The following is a 12,763-nucleotide window of genomic DNA, read 5'->3' on the forward strand; positions in this document are numbered from 1 at the left end:
ATGGAGCACTGGGTGTTATGCACAAACAATGAATCATGGAACACTTCATCTAAAACTAATGATGTAATGTATGGGGATTAACATAAGAATAAAAAATTTAAAAAAATATGACAATTACTAGAATTGTTATTTATTTAAATTATGGAAGCTTTTAAATTATTTTGATGAAGAGAATTTTATTATTTTAGAGGTATCTCAAGTAAGCAGTTAAAGTCATAGTATTTTTTGCCTAAATTGGAAAAACTAGGTTATGAGAACTGATACTTTGAAAAAAGTCATTTAATCTTTGAATTTTCATCAGTGTGAACCTTCAGACATTTTTATTCCACAGTGGAAACACTACATTCAATGTGATGGGAGTCCTGATCCTTCAAAATCCCCAGAAATTAATACTTTCATTAGCCTGTGGAAAGAGGAAACAAATGAGACTCTTGAGGAAGTGATTGCGAAGAGTAAACTAGTGCTAAATGTAGGTATTGGGATATTATTTTATAATTTTAAATTATTTAAATTACAAATTGTCTGATACTGACTCCAAAATAAAAATAAATTGAATAACTATCATACTTGCCAATTAGTAACACTACTGCTTGCTTGGCTATGCAGAAAAATTATTTGCTAATCTTTACATTTTTTTTTTAACAGTCCAAGTGCATTTTATTTTATTTTTTTTAATAGTCTTTTCATTTTTTTTTATTTTTACAACTCCTTTTTTTAATTTTTTATCTTTGCCACCTTAGATATAAGGTCAACATAACATAAATGTGAAACATTATGTGTGTCTAATCCAAGCAGGAAAAAAAAATCAATTTGCATCCATTTATGTAGATAACTTGGGGGAAAAGTGCATGATTTTATCCTGAGTTGAAATTTTCCACTATTCTATGATTCACTACAGATGTTTTTCAATGTTAACTATGTGCCAGGCACCTATCCTTTAAGGCATGAAAGTACAAAGATGAGTAAGAACATTGTACCTTCTATTTATGCAAATAGGATGGACAGACTACCCTGAGGATCTACCACATTATGATACACTTAAAAATGCTAAAAACAACTTTTTTTAATGATATTTAAATTCATTGCCTACAGGCGCCTGGGTACCTCAGTCGGTTAAGTGTCTGACTCTTGGTTTTGGCTCAGGTCATGATCTTATGGATGGTGAGATTGAGCCCCACATGGCTCCGTGCTCATCAGGGAGTATGCTTGAAGATTCTCTCCCTCTCTCCCTTCCCCTACTCTAGTGCTCTATCTCGCACGCTGTCTCTCTCTCTCTCTAAAATAAATATGGGGCGCCTGAGTGGCTCAGTCATTAAGCATCTGCCTTCAGCTTAGGTCATGATCCCAGGGTCCTGGGATCCAGCCCTGCATCGGGCTCCCTGCTCAGCGGGAAGCCTGCTTCTCCCCCTCCCACTCCCTCTGCTTATGTTCCCTCTCTCGCTGTCTTTGTCTCTGTCAAATAAATAAATAAAATCTTTAAAAATAAATAAATAAAATATATAAATCTTTTTTAAAAGATTCTATTCATTCGAGAGTGAGAGATCACGAGACTAGGGAGAAGTAGAGGGAGAGAGAGAAGCAGACTCCCCACTGAGCTAGGAGCCCAACGTGGGGATTGATCCCAGGACCTGGAGATCATGACCTGACCCAAAAGCAGACACTTAACCATTTGAGCCATCCAGGGACCCCAATAAATAAATCTTTAAAAAAAATAAATTCATTGCCTAGTTCAAAACAAAGTAAGGGAAAATCTTAAGAGGCCAATTCAGAAAAGCGGGCAAGTCTCAAAGTCAGTGGCTTCCCAGAGAGCCACTTCCCCAGAGGCTCTCTGTTAAGTCTTGGGTTAGCATTGGTTTAAAGGACCATCAGGAGGCAAAGCCTAAAGTATGTGAAAGGTGGCAAGTTGAATCAGACATTTCTTATATGGCTGGGAGCCTCCAAAAGTTATTGTGGGTAATAGGGGAAATACTCGGCAAAAGATGATACGAACTTGTTTGGCTCATCTTTAGCTTAGAGAAGGGAAACAAGAAAATTACTCTTAATCACAAGTGAATCCAAAGTTGATTGGGAGAATTTAGCAGAATATAGGAGAGATAAAGAGATGGAAAATATGAATGAGAAGTTAATAAATATGTATGATAGAGGAAAAGAGGCGAAAATACATTGAAAAGGAGTACCAGAAAGAGATGCAGAAGAATGAGGGAATGACAATATTCAAAGAGAAAATGTCTGACGTTTTTCCAGAATTGAGGAAAGATACAAACCCTCAGAGTCAAGAAACCCAACAAATCCCAAGTTAGGATGAATAGAAAAATGCACACTAGACACACCTAGGTAATAATTGAAACTAGAAGGGATTCACTGCTCTTGGTCCTTTTATCTTCTAATGCTTTTTGTTACAATTCCTCTCCACCTTTTTGTGTTTCTTATCACTGTGGTTTACTTCTATGTGTTGTAAGATGGAGTAACTCCAGATTCTGTTAAGCTCTTAACATGCATTGCCTAATTTGATCTGGACAAGCTTATGAGACCCATTCTACGTAAAAAGAGAGAGAAATTGTGACTTACTTAGAGTCTCCTATGAGACTTCAGATGGGTCTTACTCTTTTTTTTTTTTAAGGTTTTATTTATTTGAGAGAGAGAGAGAGAGAGATACAGAGCAGGAGCGGGGAGAGGGGCAGAGGCAGAGGGAGAAGCAGACTCCCCGCTGAGCAGGGAGCCCCAATGCGGGCTTGATCCCAGGACCTGAGCTCATGACCTGCGCCGAAGGCAGACACTTACCTGACTGAGCCACCCAGGCGCCCCTTACTCTGACTTTCCAAGGGCTCCATGGAGCCTCCCCCCACACCATGAGGTGTTCTTGCCATTGCATATACTCTCTGCCATGCTGCCATGGCAGGATGCTGGTCTCTGATGCTCTGCAAAAGTCGAGAGAGAGTGGGAAGTAGCAGAAGTACTAGAGGTCATCAGTGATAAGCTGGAAGTGAAATCTTCCTATTATGAGAGTGGGTTACAGAAATGGACATAATAAATAATAGGGAAAATGAGAAAAAAGATAAGTAAAACAAAACAGGAGATGGGAGAAGAGAATGATCATAGCAATGGGAAACTAAAGCAGGCAGCACATGAGGAACAGAAAGAATTGGGTAGCATCAATGACATGGTGAACACCAGGTTCCAAATGATCAAATTTATTTATTTGGCAAGCTCTTAAATAATACTATGGCAGGCTTTAGAAATAGTAACTTGCTGAATTCTTATAATAACCCTATGAGGTAGGCACTATTATTCCTATTTCACAAATGAAGAAGGCACAGTGATGTTGTCCAAGATCACACTGGTAGTAAGAAGTGACTAGGATTGAAGCCCTGCATTCTGGCTTGAGTCCATACTGCACTATACCACTATGCTGCCTCTCTTAATTTAGAAGTTTATTAGGTATTTATTATGTGTCAGTGTTCAAAACTAAATCTTGCCACAATACAGTATTAGTTGTTCCTGTGACCTTGCTGTGCCTCTTATATATACCTCCACTATACTATACTAACACTATAAATACCTCCACTCTCTTCTTGCTTGCATTCTTTTTTTTTTTTAAGGATTTTATTTATTTATTTGACAGAGGGAGAGCACAAGCAGGGGGCATAGCAGGCAGAGGGAGAGGGAGTAGCAGGGAGCCCAATATGGGGCTTGAATCCCAGGACCCTGGGATCATGGCCTGAGCTGAAGGCAGATGCTTAACCGACCGAGCCACCCAGGCACCCTGTTTGCATGGTTTCTGAGATGTTAAATGCAATTTTTAATTTTGTTCCTCTAAAGGTACGGTGTTTTTTACTCTGGCTTCTGTGGGGACTTTTTCTTTATCTTTGATTTTTCTGTAGTTTGAAAATGATAAGCCTAAGTGGAGTTTTTTAGGGCATTTATCCTGCTTCGTGTTCTCTGAGTTTCCTGAACCTGTGGTTTGGCATCTAACATTAATTTAGGGAAATTCTCAGTTATTATTATTTCAGATATTTCTTTTGTTCCTTTCTCTCTTTTTTCCCCTCCCGGTATTCCCATTATGTGTATGCGACACCCTTTGTAGTTGTCCCACAGTCCTTGGATATTTCATTCTATTCTTTAAATTGTTTTTTCAGGTTTTTGTTGTCTTTGCCATTTGGTTTTCAAGGATTCTTATTGCTATGTCCTCTGGCTCAGAGATTCTTTCCTCAGCTGAGTTCAGTCTACTAATAAGCGCACCAAAGGCATTCTCCATTCCTGTTACAGTATCCTTTGGTCTAGCATTTCAATCTGGTTCTTTCTTAGGATATCCATCTCTCTCCTTTACATTGCCCATATATTCATGTATGCTGTCTGTTTTATCCAGTAGAACCCTTAGCATATTAATCATAGTCGTTTTAAATCCCTGGTCCGATAATTCCAACATCCCTGCCATGTGTGGTTCTGATGCTTGCTTTGTCTTTTCAGATTGTGGTTTTTGCCTTTTGGTATGACTTGTAATTTTCTCCTGATAGCTGGACATGATGTACTGGGTAAAAGGAGCTGCTGTAAGTAGGCCTTTAGTAATGGGACTGTGAGGTAAGGTGGGGAGAGGGGAAGACCTGTGAAATTAGTTCTCAGTCTTTTAGTAAAGCCTGTGTCTCTGCATCTCTGCATGGTGAACTTCACAAATGTTTTCAATTGTTTTTATTCCCTCTTAAGTGGGAGGGAATGGCTAGAGCCAGCTGGAGTTAGGTATTTTTTTTCCCCCAGGTGAGTTAGGCTCTGATAAAACTCTTGCAGATTAGGCTCTAAGTAGTTTCCCCTGAGATCAGGCCTTGTTAAGAACAGAGTACTCTGGTGTATTTCAGAACGGTTCCTTTTCCCCTTCCTCTGCTAGAAATAGGTGGGGATTTTGCTCCTACAGTTATTATGAGAACCTGGTGGAGCATTTGGAGGTAAATCTAACAATATTGTGGGCCCTCTTGTTCCATGACTGTGTTCTCCTGGAGTTTTTAACTCTCAAGAGTTGTCTACACTGAGTCTCAATAATTTGTCATTTACAATTCAGATGTTCTTACTTGGCACTGGTTTCTGCAGTGGCTTTTGCTCCTGAATATAGATCTCTCCAATCTTGAGGGCAGGTGTTTGCCCTATCTCCTCCTCTCTTGTGGATCAAAGAGGAGTTGTTCATTTTTCAGTCTTTTGAGCTTTTTATTTGTTAGGATGGGGTCGGGTCTTCCAAACTCCTTACTTTGGTTTCCGTATCTGTAAAAACAGACATAATAACAGTATCTAGCTCATAGAGTTATGATGAAGATAGAATGAATTAAAACGTATAAACATTTAGAACAGTTCCTGGCACATAGTAAGTGTAGGAGAGAGAAAATTCTTCTACCCTTCAAGGTCTTTCAGCTGGACTGAGAATTCAATTCATATGAGACAGGAAAATAGGAGAAAAAAGACAATTTTATTACGTGCACATGAAGACCCAATAATGAAATTGAGACCCAAAGAATTGACCAAGGCAGGCAAATTTTAGACAAAGAAACAATAGATTTGTGAGGAATTTACAGGATAAGGAAAACAGGTGTTTGTGAGCTTGAATTAGTAAGGAATTTTAAGAGGAATTTGGGCTAAGGTAGTAGATTAGTAAAAAAGTAACAAGGTTTATTTCCACAGTTTTCTCTACTTGAAAGTCCATGTCTGTGGTGATAAAGATGTCTTTTCTTAGTACAGGGAGGGTATTTTTCATATGGGAGATATGTTTCCTGCTTTCAGGAGGACAGAGGAGGGTCTGAGTGTCTTTGTACCAGTTAATTCTCAAGTAGCTTCAGTTCAAAATGATCAGTATTGTGCCTTTGTGATTCATTTGGGGGTGACCTGCCCTGGACTCCTACATAAACATTCAGTATATATTAGTAACTCTCTTCATGTCCTCCTCCTCCTCCTCATTGTTATTATATCATTATTTCTACTGTTCCATAGTCTTAGGTATCCAAGCTGTCCCTGTTCTATTAACTTGCTAATGAAAGCTCTGTTACAGATAGTTGGGAATTCTTATAATGGAGTTTCTGGAGAAAATATTTAATTTTTCCATGATCTTAAATAATACAATAAATATAAGAAAGGATTTTTATATGTTTTACTGATGATATGATGTGTGCCTCAATTCAAAAGTGATAGAACATCCCCTTTTCACTTTTTCTTTGACTTTTTGTCAGAAGATTATTTTTATAGTAAGTTTTTACATTGTTTTTATTTTATAGTTAATTGATAAATTGAAATTAATTTTATTGGAAACACCACCATATGATTTGGAAGATAAAAATATAATACAGTACCAAGGATCAATTCTAGAACTGCAGGAGCTCCTTCATCTTAAGTTTAACATAGCCACAGAAATACTTCTGAGAGTAAGTGTGATTTTTTTTTTGCTTATAGCTTATGATTAACTTTTTTAAGTGTTAAAATTTTACACTATATGATAAAAAAAATGCAGTATCTTTTTAATTAAAAGGCTATGGATAAGTCAGTACAATAATTTGAAGCACATATATTTATCCAGATTTAACAGTCGTAAATATTTATAAAAAAAAAAACATAATCAGTATAGTTAAAGTCTAGTTTTTCTTTAAGATTTTATTTATTTATTTGAGAGAGGGGAGAGCACAGAGGGAGAGTGAGAGGGGGAAGCAGACTCCTCACTTAGAGCCCAATGTGGGGCTCAATCCCAGGACCCTGAGATCATGACCGGAGCCAAAGGCAGATGCTTACCTGACTGAGCCACCCAGGCCCCCCTTTTTTTTCTTATACTTGCTAAGGTTTAGTAGGATCACTATGAAAATAAATTCACAAAACTTTATATGTTAAACATTCCCTACTGTAGGTAAATCGACAAAGATAGTAATTATTGGTAGTCACTCTATTTTCCCCAAATACCTTGTCATTAATGATAATATCCATATAACTGTAAAATCACTATTATACCTTAGGAAGTAATAATTCCATAATCTAATGTCCAATCCATATTTAAATTTTGGCTAATATCCTATCCCATGAATGTCTTCTATGGCTGTTTTTGTTTTATTTTGCTCTTTAAATCAGAAAACAACCTAAAGTCACACTTTTTTTTTTTTGTCTGTTTTATCTTTTGGTTTATTTTGGTCTCTGTATAGCCTTGGTAGAATATGTTCTAATTACAAAAAGAACTGCAAAGAAGGCTTAAACTTCACTAAATTTATTGTTAGTAGTAATATTCATAATGTAATTTTGGAACTATTTTATTTATATTGTAAGAAAAGCAAGGAAATGTATTACAATTTTTAGTAATCAAGATTATTTTAAGAGAAAAAGATAACAGTATGTAAAAGAAAAGATTAGAAAAAATACTGTAATGTTAAATTTGAAATGGAAATATCAGTATGAACCAGATTTCTTTTTAATCCATAAAAATGGAACCAGGTCTAGTTGGGGTAAACAGCCAATTCCAGGTCTGGAGCAGGGTAAGTGAAAGATGAGGTTGAGTTATCTTGTGCTCTAGAAAGCAAATAAATGCTCAGAGACGAATGGAGTCGTATCCAAAGGGAGAGAACTAGCTTAAAGGGGCTCCCACTGGTCAAATTTGGGATAATTTGAATATCATAAAGAATAATTATAATTGATTATAGACCATTGAATAAATAAAAATCCGTGGGTCTAAAGTGATACTCCAAAAAAGGAAGGGGGAAAGGGGGGGTGGAGGGAAAGAACAGTTCTTTATAGAAGAATGCTATCTGATAAATGTAGAAGGAATTGTCAGTTAGAAAATCACCATTTTTTAATCCTCAGTGTAATAAATGATAAGGATCATTTTCACTTAAATAATTAGGTGAAAAGTTGTTCAGGAACACATGATTCTCATAGTGCTAAAGTATTAGACCATAGATTACTTACTGATTGGGGAAAAGTGTACTTCACAACTGGGAGATATGGGTACTTATCACCTTAACCAAGTGATCAAGTCCACATTGTTAATAGTGGGACATCATATGCCTCCTGATAGGATGCAACATATAGAATACAACATAACCTACAATGCCTTCTTGCCAAAAATAATTAAGCCTACCTAGACCTAACTTTCAAAAAATAAAGGGGATAGAAGAGCAAGTTAAGCAATACCATGAGGAATCAGATAAATTCACAATGTGGAACAGTTCTATAAGACAACTATTCTGAACACTTCCAAAGTGAATGTCACAGGAGGAAAAAAGTGTGAGGGATCAATTGCTTTTTAAAATGTACAATAAATTCAGTCTCCAATATTTCTAAGTTTTTATATTATGGAAACTAAATACATACAATATTGACTTAGTTAAGCCATTTAAGAGAGTTAATATGCATCAAGCTATATTAGTCTTTATTAAAACATCCTTAAATTGTGTTTAATGTTGGATATCAAGTATTGGACTAGTAAAACATGACCCATCTGGATTTCATAAACTGGATATTTTGTTTTCTAAACTTGATGATATTCAGAAATAGACTAACTTTTGTAGTAGCATGATCTACATTTTAATAAGGTACAGGTAAAGAAGCATGTGAATAGTTAAAATCATGATAATGTTAAAATTGAGAAGGGTAATATAATAGTAATCCTGGGAATATGGGAGCAACTTTAATCCTTAGACACAGTAAGAGAAACTGATTGGAAAGGTGAAGCACATTTAATTAGGTTAAATACATGTATATCATTAAGAGAATTTTTTAAAACAATTTTTTGTTATTTTGATACTTTTACCCAAATTACTCTTTTTAAGTAACGAATCTAACACCTGAGTGATGAAATAACTCCTCTAAGTTGCATAGCTTATGAGGCCTCTCATCTTTTATAATGTTTTCTTTTTTCTCTTATAGCAAGCTAGTACATTAGCAGATCTGGACAGTGGAAATATGGAAAAAGTCATTCAAGATGAAAATGTAACTCTATATGTGTGGGCAAACCTCAAGAAGAATCCAAGGTATTCCTGTGGGTGATACTATAGGTCAAAAGACATTGGGAGTCACATCATGATGACCAGGCAGATGCCTGTTGTATACTAGGATGGTATACTTGGGAAGAAACCTATGTTAGGAAGTCAGCCAACTGGGGTTTGAATCACAAACCTGCTATTTGTCTATCTCAGGCAAGTTATTTTCAGCTAATAACATCTTTCTGAGAAATGGTAGTGATAACGATAATTTCATGATCACTTCTTCTGTTTAATCTTCAGTATTTCAAATTAATTGAGTTAGTATGGCAGTGAGTTTTAGGGAAAAATTACCAAAGTAAAAGGAGGCCTAGGTTCTGGTCCCAGCTCTGAAAAGACTGGTCATATGACAATGGAAAGAATTGGAGTTTAATTTTGATATTTAGTAACAGGAAGGGACAAAATATTTTCCAAGTTATATTTGCTGTAAAATACTCTGTCCTTTAAATCTAATGAGACAATATAATAATATAACCCTTTTCATTGTAAAATGTGTTACATATAGAAGAGTAAAAAATTAATCTGTATAATTTTAAAAGAAGTAAAATGAATAGCCCTGTATTAGCTACTCAGATTTAAGAAGAGAATTAGATGGTGTGTTTTTACTAATATAGTGAATAGTAGAGGCAGAAACAAGTTTTGTTTTATTTGAGAGTGATAGTGAGGGGGGTTGCAGGGATGATGAGTTCAACGTTGGACCTGTTCAGTTTGAAATACTTAAGAAATATCAAAGTACAAATGTCTGAAGGCATTAAAAAAAATCTGAGTTGGAGATCTATTTTGAGGAGACACCATATAGATCAGTAGTTTTTAACTCTTGGGGAATCATAGACTCTTACGAACTTATTATATGTACTCATCATAGGTAAGGGCATTTTTGGACTTCTTAAAACCCATTCAGGGATGCCTCTTCCCCTGCCAACCCATCCCAGGAAACATAGAACTCGTGTTGAAAACTGATAACGTAAGTTATGATTCAGGCATCAAAATAATATCCAAGGAGACTGTAGAGGGAAGAAGAAAGAGGGCCTGGATAGAGAGTGGAATAATGTCAACATTTAAGGGACAGTAGGAAAAAGGCCATACAGAGGAAACAGAGAAGGACCTGCCAGAGATGGAAGAGAAGAGTATGGGGTCATAGATCCCAAGAGAGTGTTTTGAGAAGGATTACATTAGCAACTGGGTCCAAATGCTGCAAAGCAAGCAAGTATGCATCAGGACTCCAAACTTTGGCAAAATTCGAGTGGAGAGAAATACTGCTTAGGTAAAAATTCTCAACAGACTCAGTTTTTTAGGATCTCATCCTTTTTGTTAAAATTATTAACAGGTACAAAAGTGTCAGATTCTCTGAAACACAAACTGGATTTGAAATTCCAAGGATTTTAGCAACAAGTGACATTGCTCTACGCCTCCTACATACACACTATGACCATGTCACACCACTGCGCCCTGTTCCAACATCATTACAAGAACATACTGCCACAGTAACTCACTTTGTCAAGGATGAAGTTCAGAATGAAGAAGCAGCAATCAGCAGAGAGCTCCAAGAAGAGGGTAAACAACGAGAAAATGAGTCTAACTCAGTTCAGGAAGAAGAAACAAAATTTGAGGAACAAGGTGATAGTGAAGTACAAATGGTAGGACACATTTTTTAAACGTATACATTTTTTCCTAAACAACCAGAAGTTGTCTGAAAGCCGCTTTCTTGCCAATGGCTCATTTTTGAATGTGTATATTTTCTTCTTGCCTTCTGTTAATAGTCACTATTCATAGTTGAGCCTGTTGCTTCAACATCCTAAAGTTCAGCACAGGAATTGCTCAGTTATATTTTAGGGACATGCCTGAACAACTTTGAAGCAAATTTAATTTTTATATATTGTATTTCAAACTCACTTAAGGGAACTTGCCATTATATGGAAACTTGAGGTAAATACTTTCACAAACTGAAGGATTCTTACATTACTTTCTTAGCTTTTGGTTTTGTAAGAAAGAATTTTGTAAAGTACAATTGATTTAAAGTATTGTACTGCTGTCTTAAAACTTAAAACTTGTCTTAAAACTTAAAACATCTTTAGACATAATAACATATTTGGGTAATTTAATAATCATATTCCTTTAGTCATTTTCTGCTCTTTTCTATTTCTGGGATTTTCAAGCTGCTTACTTATTATGTTAGTATTAATTGTCTCTTTAGACTTTTTCAGAACTAAGCATCTTTTTTGTTTGGCCATAAACAATCTGCATTTTAAGAAGAACCAGAAATAGCAGGTTTTCCTACAAGTGCCTAAGACATGATGTGTATTGTTTTTTTGGTTTATTTTCTTTAAACACAGGGAAGGGTTAAGAATTGGATTGAGTATAAATTTGAAATCAGAATAGGAATTATTAAATAATATAAGAATATATTTAATTGAAAAATTCCATTTTAAATATTACACCAGAATAAAAAATTATAGATTCTTCAGCAATATAGAAAATGGATATGACATAATGACCAATACAAAGAATAGTATTTAGAGTATGATTACAACCATGTAAAAATTAAAAGGAGTAGAGGAGCAGAACCCAGAAACCTGTATATAGCTGATGCTTTAGAGAGGTGGGACATAATTTGCTCTTTAAAAATTTGTCACTTAAAAAAAAAATTCGTTGAGCAATCCAATAGCTTTTAAAATAAAAAAATTGATTTTACCTCTCAGGTAGCATGGCAGCTTCACTAGATAGAGTTCAACAATATTTACAGTTCTCCTGCCTTTTCTGAACACATTGGATGATTGCTCTCCTCACCCCCCTGAAGTTAGGCATGACTAAGACTTGCTTTAACTAATAAGATGTGAGTGGAAGGGACATACTGATTTCTAAGGTGGGGGGGAATAAGGAATGAGTAAATGGGCCCTGGACTTCACAATAATTAAATATGCAGTAAAAAACAAAATGAAAACCCATTAACTTAAAATTAGACAGGATTTGTGGTTGAACATTCATGAAAACAGAACAAATTAAAAACAAGGTAACAAAATCGTTGTACGAAAAATGTGTCTAAAAATTTTTGGCCTTGATCTGATTCAAAATATTGGATAATTTCTCCCCCCTCAAGTTCCTTGATTATAATTAATATTTAATGAAAACACACCAACATTTTATTCAAGAATTTCACATTATTTGAAAATTGTGAAATATTTAATTAGAAAACATAACTTGATAGATTACTTGAATTGACATGGCTAACAATTCTTTCTTATGCACGTGTCTGTTAAAATGGCCTTATGCAGTGATAATTTATTATAGTTCTGTTAATGTTGGAAATGATTTTATATTAAAAATATAAGCCTATAAATGCACTGTAATACAGAACAGTGCAATTACAGATTTTTCAAGGTCTGTCATTCGTTACAATAAGGAGCTATTTCCTTTACTCTCAACTAGCGAGCTCAAAGCTACCCCAAACTAAGCTTTCCTCAGTTCAAATGGCTCTTACCAATGTGTTTACATCTGTTTTTTCCATTATTATTTAATGCTTTATTGAACAATTTCAACTTATAACGATAACTAAAGGTATGCCAATGGCTAATGTTGATAATGCCACAAAAGTACGCCCAGGAAAAGCATTCTACCCAGTGGTAAAATGCATGTTTCGTGGAATATTGAAGCTGTCCTCAACTAAATAGTCTAGGAAACTCAGAGTAAAGATCAGCAGGCAATGAGTGATATGGAATAAATAGTTTTATTTTATGAAACTTCTCCACAGCCTGGGAAGCTTGACCAACAGTTGTGTG

The 12,763-nt window shown here is 35.5% G+C and overlaps 1 protein-coding gene across 1 annotated transcript in view; it reads left to right on the top strand.

The window, feature by feature from the left end:
• DNAI7 (dynein axonemal intermediate chain 7) overlaps positions 1 to 12,763 on the top strand; it is a 42,731-nt gene continuing 29,968 nt past the window's right edge. The window contains exons 1-5 of the mRNA XM_081818940.1: positions 1 to 12; positions 302 to 469; positions 6,249 to 6,395; positions 8,875 to 8,978; positions 10,315 to 10,624. Of these exons, the coding sequence (XP_081675066.1) occupies positions 1 to 12; positions 302 to 469; positions 6,249 to 6,395; positions 8,875 to 8,978; positions 10,315 to 10,624 (741 nt within the window). The remainder of the gene's footprint in view (positions 13 to 301; positions 470 to 6,248; positions 6,396 to 8,874; positions 8,979 to 10,314; positions 10,625 to 12,763) is intronic.

The sequence above is a fragment of the Leptonychotes weddellii genome, chromosome 5 (assembly GCF_054177405.1).
Source record: "Leptonychotes weddellii isolate Sample4059 chromosome 5, ASM5417740v2, whole genome shotgun sequence".
Classification (NCBI taxonomy): domain Eukaryota; kingdom Metazoa; phylum Chordata; class Mammalia; order Carnivora; family Phocidae; genus Leptonychotes; species Leptonychotes weddellii.